Source organism: Tachysurus fulvidraco, chromosome 7 (assembly GCF_022655615.1).
Source record: "Tachysurus fulvidraco isolate hzauxx_2018 chromosome 7, HZAU_PFXX_2.0, whole genome shotgun sequence".
Classification (NCBI taxonomy): Eukaryota; Metazoa; Chordata; class Actinopteri; order Siluriformes; family Bagridae; genus Tachysurus; species Tachysurus fulvidraco.
The window spans coordinates 14,863,304-14,874,811 of record NC_062524.1 but is presented as its reverse complement, the minus strand read 5'-3'; the positions used below and the strand labels follow the sequence as shown (position 1 = coordinate 14,874,811).

Sequence of the window (11,508 nt, the reverse complement as noted above, 5' to 3'; positions counted from 1 at the left end):
ATGTATCCAGGATATTGGACTTAAAGATTTATTTACTTATTTATATATTTTTTGAGTCTTTCTTCCCCCCTAACACCCCCCTTCCCTATCCGTTATAAATATATAAAGTGGTAGAACGCGTTATAAATATGATATAAAGCGGTAGAACACGTCTCCGAGTCTTTACAGTAATAAGTGTATTAAACGTGTGCCAGTTCCACATACAGCAGATAAGGTAATCGTTACCTACTGCGCATGCGTTGGATCACGGGACACCGAACGGGACACGGTTAAGTCATTCTATTGGACGAGCGCTAGCGCGTATCTTTAGCTATTGGCTCATACGCATGTCAATCACTGAAGCCCACCGCTGATTGGATAAGGCGGACGTTTCCGTTAGTACTGACGTCATTATCCCCGCCTTCACTGACACTGACCGTCGAGGCTCCAGCTGTAGGGTTAAGTGTTTATATTATATTATATAGGCGCACGTTTATTATTTAACATATTATATATTATATACTAGTGTACACCGACATGGACGACTTTGACCTGCTGAACACTGATAATGGTGTCTGTGGGGCAGATGAAGACCCTGCAGCAGCTTTTCTCGCCCAGCAGGAGACTGAGATAGAGAACATAGAGAATGATGAAGGCTTCAGTATCCTGGACTCTGGAGAGGTTCCTCACAGCCTCATGGACAACAACGGTACTGTGTTTAAACTAGTGGTGTGTGTGTGTGTGTGTGTGTGTGTGTGTGTGTGTGTGTGTGTGTGTGTGTGTGTGTGTGTGTGTGTGTGTGTGAGGTGTGTGTGTGTGTGTGAGGTGTGTGTGTGTGAGGTGTGTGTGTGTGAGGTGTGTGTGTGTGTGTGTGTGAGGTGTGTGTGTGTGTGTGTGTGTGTGTGTGTGTGTGTGTGTGAAATCTAGTGTGTGATCTCATGTGTGTCACATCGTGTGTGTGTATGTGTGTGTGTGAGATCTAGTGTGTGATCTAGTGTGTGATCTAGTGTGTGATCTCATGTGTGTCACATCGTGTGTATGTGTGTGTGTGTGTGATCTAGTGTGTGATCTAGTGTGTGATCTAGTGTGTGTCACATAGTGTGTGTGTGTATGTGTATATGTGTGTGTGTGTGATCTAGTGTGTGATCTCATGTGTGTCACATCTCATGTGTGTGATCCTGAGTGTGTGTGTGTGTGTGTGTGTGTGTGTGTGTGTGTGATCTCGTGTGTGTGATCTCGTGTGTGTGATCTCGTGTGTGTGATCTCGTGTGTGTGATCTCGTGTGTGTGATCTCGTGTGTGTGTGTGATCTCGTGTGTGTGTGTGATCTCGTGTGTGTGTGTGATCTCGTGTGTGTGTGTGATCTCGTGTGTGTGTGTGTGTGTGATCTCGTGTGTGTGTGTGTGATCTCGTGTGTGTGTGTGTGTGTGTGTGATCTCGTGTGTGTGTGTGTGTGTGTGATCTCGTGTGTGTGTGTGTGTGTGTGTGATCTCGTGTGTGTGTGTGTGTGTGTGTGTGTGATCTCGTGTGTGTGTGATCTCGTGTGTGTGTGTGTGTGTGTGTGATATTGTGTGTGTGTGTGTGTGTGTGTGATCTCGTGTGTGTGTGTGTGTGTGATCTCGTGTGTGTGTGTGTGTGTGATCTCGTGTGTGTGTGTGTGTGTGATCTCGTGTGTGTGTGTGTGTGTGATCTCGTGTGTGTGTGTGTGTGTGATCTCGTGTGTGTGTGTGTGATCTCGTGTGTGTGATCTCGTGTGTGTGTGTGTGTGTGTGTGTGATCTCGTGTGTGTGTGTGTGATCTCGTGTGTGTGTGTGTGTGATCTCGTGTGTGTGTGTGTGATCTCGTGTGTGTGTGTGTGTGATCTCGTGTGTGTGTGTGTGTGATCTCGTGTGTGTGTGTGTGTGATCTCGTGTGTGTGTGTGTGATCTCGGGTGTGTGTGTGTGATCTCGGGTGTGTGTGTGTGATCTCGTGTGTGTGATCTCGTGTGTGTGATCTCGTGTGTGTGTGATCTCGTGTGTGTGTGATCTCGTGTGTGTGTGATCTCGTGTGTGTGTGATCTCGTGTGTGTGTGTGATCTCGTGTGTGTGTGTGATCTCGTGTGTGTGTGTGTGATCTCGTGTGTGTGTGTGTGATCTCGTGTGTGTGTGTGTGTGATCTCGTGTGTGTGTGTGTGATCTCGTGTGTGTGTGTGTGATCTCGTGTGTGTGTGTGTGATCTCGTGTGTGTGTGTGTGATCTCGTGTGTGTGTGTGTGTGTGATCTCGTTGTGTGTGTGTGTGTGATCTCTTGTGTGTGTGTGCTCTCGTGTGTGTGTGTGTGATCTCGTGTGTGTGTGTGATCTCGTGTGTGTGTGTGTTCTCTTGTGTGTGTGTGTGCTCGTGTGTGTGTGTGTGTGTGTGATCTCGTGTGTGTGTGTGTGTGTGATCTCGTGTGTGTGTGTGTGTGTGTGATCTCGTGTGTGTGTGTGTGTGTGTGATCTCGTGTGTGTGTGTGTGTGTGATCTCGTGTGTGTGTGTGTGTGATCTCGTGTGTGTGTGTGTGATCTCGTGTGTGTGTGTGTGATCTCGTGTGTGTGTGTGTGTGTGATCTCGTGTGTGTGTGTGTGTGATCTCGTGTGTGTGTGTGTGTGTGATCTCGTGTGTGTGTGTGTGTGATCTCGTGTGTGTGTGTGTGTGATCTCGTGTGTGTGTGTGTGTGTGATCTCGTGTGTGTGTGTGTGTGTGTGATCTCGTGTGTGTGTGTGTGTGTGATCTCGTGTGTGTGTGTGTGTGTGATCTCGTGTGTGTGTGTGTGTGTGATCTCGTGTGTGTGTGTGTGTGTGATCTCGTGTGTGTGTGTGTGTGTGTGATCTCGTGTGTGTGTGTGTGTGTGTGATCTCGTGTGTGTGTGTGTGTGTGTGATCTCGTGTGTGTGTGTGTGTGTGTGATCTCGTGTGTGTGTGTGTGTGTGTGATCTCGTGTGTGTGTGTGTGTGATCTCGTGTGTGTGTGTGTGTGTGATCTCGTGTGTGTGTGTGTGTGTGATCTCGTGTGTGTGTGTGTGTGTGTGATCTCGTGTGTGTGTGTGTGTGTGATCTCGTGTGTGTTGTGTGTGTGATCTCGTGTGTGTGTGTGTTGTGAATCTCGTGTGTGTGTGTGTGGTGATCTCGTGTGTGTGTGTGTGGTGATCTCGTGTGTGTGTGGTGTGTGATCTCGTGTGTGTGTGTGTGATCTCGTGTGTGGTGTGTGGTGTGATCTCGTGTGTGTGGTGTGTGTGATCTCGTGTGGTGTGTGTTGTGTGATCTCGTGTGTGTGTGTGTGTGTGATCTCGTGTGTGTGTGTGTTGTGATCTCGTGTGTGTGTGTGTTGTGATCTCGTGTGTGTGTGTGTGTGTGATCTCGTGTGTGTGTGTGTGTGTGATCTCGTGTGTGTGTGTGTGTGTGATCTCGTGTGTGTGTGTGTGTGTGATCTCGTGTGTGTGTGTGTGTGTGTGTGTGTGTGTGTGTGTGTGTGTGTGTGTGTGTGTGTGTGTGTGTGTGTGTGTGTGTGTGTGTGTGTGTGTGTGTGTGTGTGATCTCGTGTGTGTGTGTGTGTGTGTGTGATCTCGTGTGTGTGTGTGTGTGTGTGTGATCTCGTGTGTGTGTGTGTGTGTGTGATCTCGTGTGTGTGTGTGTGTGTGATCTCGTGTGTGTGTGTGTGTGTGATCTCGTGTGTGTGTGTGTGATCTCGTGTGTGTGTGTGTGATCTCGTGTGTGTGTGTGTGATCTCGTGTGTGTGTGTGTGATCTCGTGTGTGTGTGTGTGATCTCGTGTGTGTGTGTGTGATCTCGTGTGTGTGTGTGTGATCTCGTGTGTGTGTGTGTGATCTCGCGTGTGTGTGATCTCGCGTGTGTGTGGTCTCGCGTGTGTGTGTGTGTGGTCTCGCGTGTGTGTGTGTGTGGTCTCGCGTGTGTGTGTGTGTGGTCTCGCGTGTGTGTGGTCTCGTGTGTGTGTGTGTGTGTGGTCTCGTGTGTGTGTGTGTGTGTGGTCTCGTGTGTGTGTGTGTGTGTGGTCTCGTGTGTGTGTGTGTGTGTGTGGTCTCGTGTGTGTGGTCTCGTGTGTGTGGTCTCGTGTGTGTGTGTGTGTGGTCTCGTGTGTGTGTGTGGTCTCGTGTGTGATCACGTGTGTGTCACATCAAACAGTTAATATTACTGATGTTACTGTACATCTCACTGTGTTGTTGTTAAACTAGTTTAGTGTGATCTAATGTGTCACATCACACGTGTATCACTGATCTCCTTATTATTCACCTGTTTATTATTGTTAATATTACTGATGTTACTGTACATCTCACTGTGTGTGCATGCGCAGTTACACTGTGCAGATGGATCTCTATTCCCTCCTACTGGGTCATTTAACACTAAATTACTGTGTGAAATCTACATTATGATCTAATTTATGCTAAAAGACCCAATAGTACAACTGAACAAAGTGCACTAGAGTGAATAAGGTGTGGATTTGACACACAGACATGTGACCAGGCAGCACTATCACCTTTTATTGCTGCTTGTGCTACAGGAAATGGACCTTCTCAGTGTTTACATGGGTGTACTGCAGGATTTCCTGCACTCTTGGAATGTGCTGAAGTGTTCAATTAGAGGAGAACTTTGGACCCGAGGCAGTGTGTGATGTGAGGTGATGTGAGACGTGAGGCGGTGTGTGACCTGAGGCGGTGTGTGACCTGAGGCGGTGTGAGACTTGAGGTGGTGTGAGACGTGAGACGGTGTGAGACAGTAATTAACCCCACATAGTGGGGTTGTTGAGCTTTGATACGGTTTCTGACTTTTAAGACGTTCGTTTACACTAACATGTAGATTATTATGCATTTTTTATATTATTCTCATTAGAAGTCATTAGAGTAAAGTAAAGAGAAACAGCACTAAGTGTATTAAAGGCTACAGAGTGAAGTGTACAGGTGAGACGAGGTGTGTGTGTACCTGTGCAGTGTGCAGTGTAATGTAGCACACGGTTCAATAATTAATGATGTAGGATGTTCTTTCATTATACACACTGAAGCCAACAATCTCATTAAAGCCAGTGGAAACTCACACACCTCTATTTGAACCCACCATTATTTCTTCTTCTTCTTATTATTATTATTAGTGAAGTCTGACTTTTAGTGTCCATGTGACTTTCAGTACACTTTCTCCTATCTACATTTAATGTGTGTCTGCGTGTGTCTGCGTGTGTGTGTGTGTGTCTGCGTGTGTGTGTGTGTGTCTGCGTGTGTGTGTGTCTGCGTGTGTGTGTATCTGTATGTGTGTGTCTGTGTGTCTGTGTGTGTATATCTGTGTCTGTGTGTGTCTGTGTATCTGCATCTGTGTGTATCTGTATGTGTGTGTCTGTGTGTCTGTGTGTGTATATCTGTGTCTGTGTGTGTGTGTGTATCTGTATCTGTGTGTGTCTGTGTGCGTTATGAAACATTTCCTCTGAATGAGTAGGAGAGATGGAGGAGGAGTAGAGATAACAGAGTGGTAAATGAGTGTATCCTGTTGAGTCAGCTAGTGGTATGAAATAAATGCTGTCAGCAAATCAGAACAAACTGTGTTCAGAGTTTTTCTATAAACCGTGACCTTTGATCTTTCTGTGTGTTCTCAGACGGAGCACTGAATGGAGATCTGCATGAGGTAAACACACACACACACACACACACACACACACACACACACAGACTTTTTAAAATGAGCATGTATACCAATTAACGCAAAGTCTTAATTACACACATAATGTTTAAATTAATTGTTTTAAGAATTCCTTCAAAACACCCATTCTGATGTAGCCACAGAGGCTGATGTTGAGACAGAGTGTGGGGGTGTGTGTGTTTCCTCCACAGACTAATGGCCCTTCTGATGTGTACGCTGCAATCACCAGCGCTGACCGCATGCAGGCAGAGCCTGAAAGTCTGCGCAAGTGGAGGGAGGAGCAGAGCAGTAGACTGGAGGCTCTGGGTAAGAGGGGCAGGGTCTGGGTTCTGTGTGGGCGGAGCTTCAGTGACTGCTGGCTGTGACGAAAATCAAAAGTATGAAGTAGGTCATAAATGAGAGTCATTTATTTGTGTGTGTGTGTGTGTGTGTGTGTGTGTGTGTGTGTGTGTGTGTGTGTGTGTGTGTGTGTGTGTGTGTGTGTGTGTGTGTTTAGATGAGAACTCCCGTCAACAAGAGATTGAGTGGAAGGAGAAAGCAAAGCAGGAGTTGGAGGAGTGGAACGCTCGACAAGAGGAACAGCTCGCTAAGACTAAAGTCAACAACAGGTACACACACACACACACACACACAAATAGAGGTACAGTAGGCAGGCCTATGGCAGATGTAACACACACTCACTGATACACAACCTGCAGGATGACACCAGTAGTAATAGTTTCAGTAACACAGGTGTCTATTATTATAAGTAGCATTAACACATAATTGTTCATTGCACTAGATACAGCATTAACACTACAGCTCAACACTAACCTACACCCAGGTCCTGTAGCCCAATAGCTCCAACACCTAGCGCTTCACTTCTGTCTGAGCTGTTCACTTTCTCTAACACACACAAATTACTAGTGATGTTATAAAGTACATCTTTGACCTTGATTCTCCTTGATTTACCTCTGTGTGTGTCTGTGTGTGTGTGTCTCTGTGTGTCCATGTTTGTATGTCTGTCTGTGTGTGTGTGTGTGTATGTGTCTGTGTGTGTGTGTATGTGTCTGTGTGTGTGTGTATGTGTCTGTGTATGTGTCTGTGTATGTGTCTGTGTGTATGTGTCTGTGTGTATGTGTCTGTGTGTATGTGTCTGTGTGTATGTGTCTGTGTGTATGTGTCTGTGTGTATGTGTCTGTGTGTATGTGTCTGTGTGTATGTGTCTGTGTGTATGTGTCTGTGTGTGCGTATGTGTCTGTGTGTGCGTATGTGTCTGTGTCTGTGTGTCTCTGTGTGTCCATGTTTGTATGTCTGTGTGTGTATGTGTGTGTGTGTGTATATATATATATATGTGTGTGTGTACACATGCTTGTCCACTCTTTCACTCATGACTGAGATTCAATTATCTCTCATTCACGTTGGAATTTGTGAAGAGTTTTAATCAGTTTCTCATTCAGCAAGTCAGCATATAAATGACTGACTCTTTTGGACAGGATTCACCTTGTTCAGTGAATCAGTTGAGTTTGTGAGTTAAACAAGTCTTCTTCCAACTCATTAAAATATGGAACTGAGTGAATCAGTGAATGAATCATTTAGGAGAGAAATGACTCCAGCTCTTAAGTGTGCTTATTTTGGCACATGCCTTTCATATTTATACCATCTTAAGAGATGGAGTGTGTGCTGTGTGTGTCTGTGTGTGTATGTTCTCCTTTCACTGCTCTCTCTCTCTCTCTCTCTCTCTCTCTCTCTCTCTCTCTCTCTCTCTCTCTCTCTCTCTCTCTCTCTCTCTCTCTCTGTGCTCTCTCCTGATTGGCTGCCTCTCCCTTGGCGGATTTTCCCAGGGTTTTGGACGAGGATTTCTACAAACAGCCCTTCGCTCAGCTGATTGGTTATGTGTATGTTTGCTCAACTAACATCCTTTCTTTTCTTCCTCACACTCGCCCATTTCTTTAACACTCGTCCATCTCAGCTTTTCCGTCCTCCACTCACTCCCACTCCAGCTGTGTTTCACACTGGCGCATGACTTCCGGTTGTTTTCTGTTGTTGTTGTTTTTCTTCAGTGTAAGTGTGTGAGGATTCAGTGACGTGTCGTGTTCTTCATGTCATCCGTGTGTTTTATTCCTTTTTTTTTTATTCCGACGTGGTTTGGTTCAGTCATCCAGCTTTGTCATGTGTTTTTAGCATTTTGAGTACCTAGTGAATTAAATGCTGTGTTACACGAGTAGTTGTGATGTAATAGTTTATTAAATGTTAGCACTAGCCCAGGATTAGCTCTAGTGCAGACTTGTTTTCAGCGTCCGTGTGTCCGGCAATCCTCAAAAGTTTTGCAAATTTATTATTCTTTTTCAAATTCATTTCGTCGGCTAGCATCGGCGTAGCCCTGTAGAGTTAGCCTTATTGTTAGCTTCTGGCTGTAGCATTAGCTTCGTGTTAGCCTTCGTCAGTAATCTCTGGCTTTCTGGATGCTGTTGTTATTATCAGTATGTGGTTTTTGTTTATTCTTTATTTTTTAGTTCAACTTATTTAACTTTATTATTTCCGGTGCTCTGGTTGTAAGACTGCAGTTTGCCGGACACGTTGGTGCTGTAAATTCAGGTGGATGGTTAGCGTCACTGTAGCTGTGTGTGTGTGTGTGTGGATTAGAGGGTCAGTGCAGGCTTTAGCTTAGCTGTGCAGCCCTCGTGTTCATCCATACGTCTGACCCTTAATCATCTTCCAAGTGATTAAAGCACAATGATAATGAATAAGTTGACAGCGTACCGTGTAGCAGACAACACGTAGCTGTGACGATGGTTTACTGGTTACCACGGCAAGAAGCCACACCCTGTCAACAGGATTGCTTGCTAAGAAGTGGTTCGTGCTAATAATCACAACAGTTTACAATAATACTGTAGCCTGATGTTATGAGTGAGCTGAGAGTAAGTGAGTAATACAGAAATAAATCTCTGTCCTCTTCCCCCTGAATGCAGTCCGTCAGTCGGGATGGGTTCAGTGTCTGAAATTTTAAATGAACGCTAGTGTGCTTAATGTCACTAATGTACGTTCTGAAGGAAAAACACATACAAACTGTGAGCTGTTCTACTGTACAAAAATCTCCTGACCAATAAGAGTCCAGGAGGAAACAAGTCCAGGTCCTTTTTTTCTCATTAACCCGGGTTGCTTCACCCTCTTTAGGCCACGCCTCCCGTGGGTTTGTTGTGAAGATGTATCAGAAATGAGAACAGATTTAAAGGAAGTGTTAGCATTAGCCTGGTGCTAACCCTCCTGCAGGACTGACGGACTGCATTAAGGGGAGTTTAAGGGGGAAGGTTTGTGGTCAGAGCACTGATGATGAAGGCTGCAGGCTAAGTGTACTGGGAGTGATGATGGTGAAGCCTGACTGTGTGTCTCTTCTCTTCCTTTCTTTCTATCTTTTCTTTATTTCTCCCTCAGCATGCCTGCTTTCCCATCACCCGCATCGACCTCCATTTCTTTTCATTTCCTATATTTATATCTGACTTGTGCTCTGTTTCTTCCTTGTGTTTCTTTTCTCTATGCACCTTTTAAGCACTCATATTAACCATCCTTGCTACCGCCTAGACCAGTTAAGTAAAAAAACAGAACAGAAAATGATGATGATGATGATGATTAAAGGTGGAGAGTATTAAAGAAGTTGCTAATGGCTAATTTTGATTCTGGATGATGTTGTGGTTGGTTGTATGTGTGTGTGTGTGTGTGTGTGTGTGTGTGTGTGTGTGTGTGTGTGTGTGTGTGTGTGAGAAAACATGAACATACAGGCTCACATCCTTATTTTGCTTTGTGTGTGAGAATCTAGCATCATTTCATTTATTATTATTATTATTATTATTATTTTTATTATTAGATGAGACCCTCCCCTTTGGTGTGATTGGTTAATGTTTCAGCACAGATAATAACCCGTGATGTTAATGAGAGTTAAATGGCTCTGGTACTGAATGTGACCCCACAGCCGATGTCATGATCAATTTATTGTTTAGACTCTGACTCCAGCCCGTAACTGTAAAGACAATTCCGTCTGGACCTTACAGACACTCAGCAGGTCACATTTCCTGCTCATTCAGTCACTTTACTCTTGGGGCATGTCCTAAATGATCCCCCAATGAAACCCTGAGTAAAACTTTGTATCTCACAGAGTCCACATGTAGCCGGTTCACGTCTCAAAAGCTAAGATCAGACTCCTGTCCTGCTCTGATTGGATGGGACAGTGATTTGGGTGTGGCATGGGCGAGACAAACACACACACACACACACACACACACACACACACACACACACACAAAACACACCTCCAGAGGATGATTTCTTCTTCTTATAATAATAATAATGATAATGATAATAAGAATTATTATTATCATTATCATCATTATTATTATCATTATTATTATTTATTGGTGTAGAAAAAAACACTTTTGGCCCGTGCTCATTTCAGCTCTGTGCGCTTTACCTTTTATGGATTTTTGTGGGTGTCGCTAAATGTAAATGAGCATGCAGACACAAACACACACATACACATACACACACACACACGTGCACATACACATACACACACACACACACACACACATACACACACACACACCCACATACACAAACACACACATACATATACACATACACACAAACACACATACACACACAAACACCCACACACCCACATACACATATACACACACACACACACAAACACACAGAAAGGTTCCTTTAGGAGCTTCATCTATATTGGTCAAATTATTTACTGTTTTATTGAGCTGTAGGAATTCATGTTAAGATTTCTAATTTTGTGTGTGTGTCGTGAAGGGTATATGGCTGAACTGTGTGTTTTAGGTGTGTATAAACATGAGTGAGTATATGTGTATAATGAAATTGTGTGTGTGTGTGTGGTCCGCAGGGCGGCAGAGGACGTGATCCGCTCTGAGGTGGATGACAGCAGTCCAGGGACGGAGTGGGAGCGAGTGGCGCGACTCTGTGACTTCAACCCCAAATCCAGCAAACAGGCCAAAGACGTGTCTCGCATGCGCTCGGTCCTCATCTCCCTCAAACAGACCCCACTCGTCCGCTAGAACACACACTCCCTCATACACACACTCACCTTCTACACAGTGGGCCGCATCACTTCCTGTCTGTGCTCACTGAAAGTCTCACACACGTTAAATATAAATATATACACTATCATGACACAACATATTTACACACTGTTAACTAAACACCTCCCAGCAGCCCCTGGGGCAGATCTATTCCTCTGAGTAACAAACACACACACATTCCATAATTATATCCACATGTAGTAATGATGATGATGATGATCTTCACTTTATGGTTTGTTTATTTTATGGACCAAACTCCAGCCGTGTGTGTGTGTGTGTGTGTGTGTGTGTTATCTAATCTATGCAGGAATGAAGTATAAACATTGTGTGTGTTATTGATTTTGTGTGTGTGTGTGAGTGTTAAAAAGACCGGGCCAGTGTACACAATACAGCTAGTTGGTTAGAATTGGACTTTGGTTCTTCTTCTTGTTTTCGTTGCTGAATCTGATTAAATGGGGATGAAACCTTCAAGTCTCTTTCGACTGTTTTTTTTTTTCCTTCTCTTATGAAACGAAACGTAAACCTTATACTAGAGACTTGGATCAGCAAGATCACAATCATCAGGATGCTGAGTGTGATGGTTGTGATTGGGGAGGTTGGTCAGATCTTCTCTAAGAGATCAGAGAAAGTTGTTTTGTTCTACTAAACCCCACTGGAGCTTCAATAGCCAGATCTTTTCTTAATAGAAACCCATCTGGTCAGAGGAACCACACCTTTAGCAGACACCTTTATCCGGACCCAGCAGTGCAGACCTGGGATTCAAACTCATGACCCTCTGATCAGTGGCCC

General features: G+C 44.6%; 1 protein-coding gene across 3 annotated transcripts; it reads left to right on the top strand.

The window, feature by feature from the left end:
- The first annotated feature begins 289 nt into the window (after positions 1-289).
- clta (clathrin, light chain A) lies at positions 290-11,190 on the top strand. 3 transcript variants are annotated; one of them, XM_047816037.1, is made up of 8 exons: positions 290-432; positions 506-688; positions 5,592-5,620; positions 5,827-5,941; positions 6,132-6,243; positions 7,459-7,512; positions 9,165-9,200; positions 10,524-11,190. In XM_047816037.1, exons 2-8 carry the CDS (start codon positions 517-519, stop codon positions 10,693-10,695), a joined length of 690 nt encoding a protein of 229 aa, XP_047671993.1. In that variant the 5' UTR covers positions 290-432; positions 506-516; the 3' UTR covers positions 10,696-11,190. The 3 variants fall into 3 exon arrangements, with proteins under 3 accessions (XP_047671993.1, XP_026990484.1, XP_026990485.1); XM_027134683.2 differs by lacking the exon at positions 9,165-9,200 and having other exon boundaries at positions 376-688; XM_027134684.2 differs by lacking the exons at positions 7,459-7,512; positions 9,165-9,200 and having other exon boundaries at positions 378-688.
- Positions 11,191-11,508: the final 318 nt, after the last annotated feature.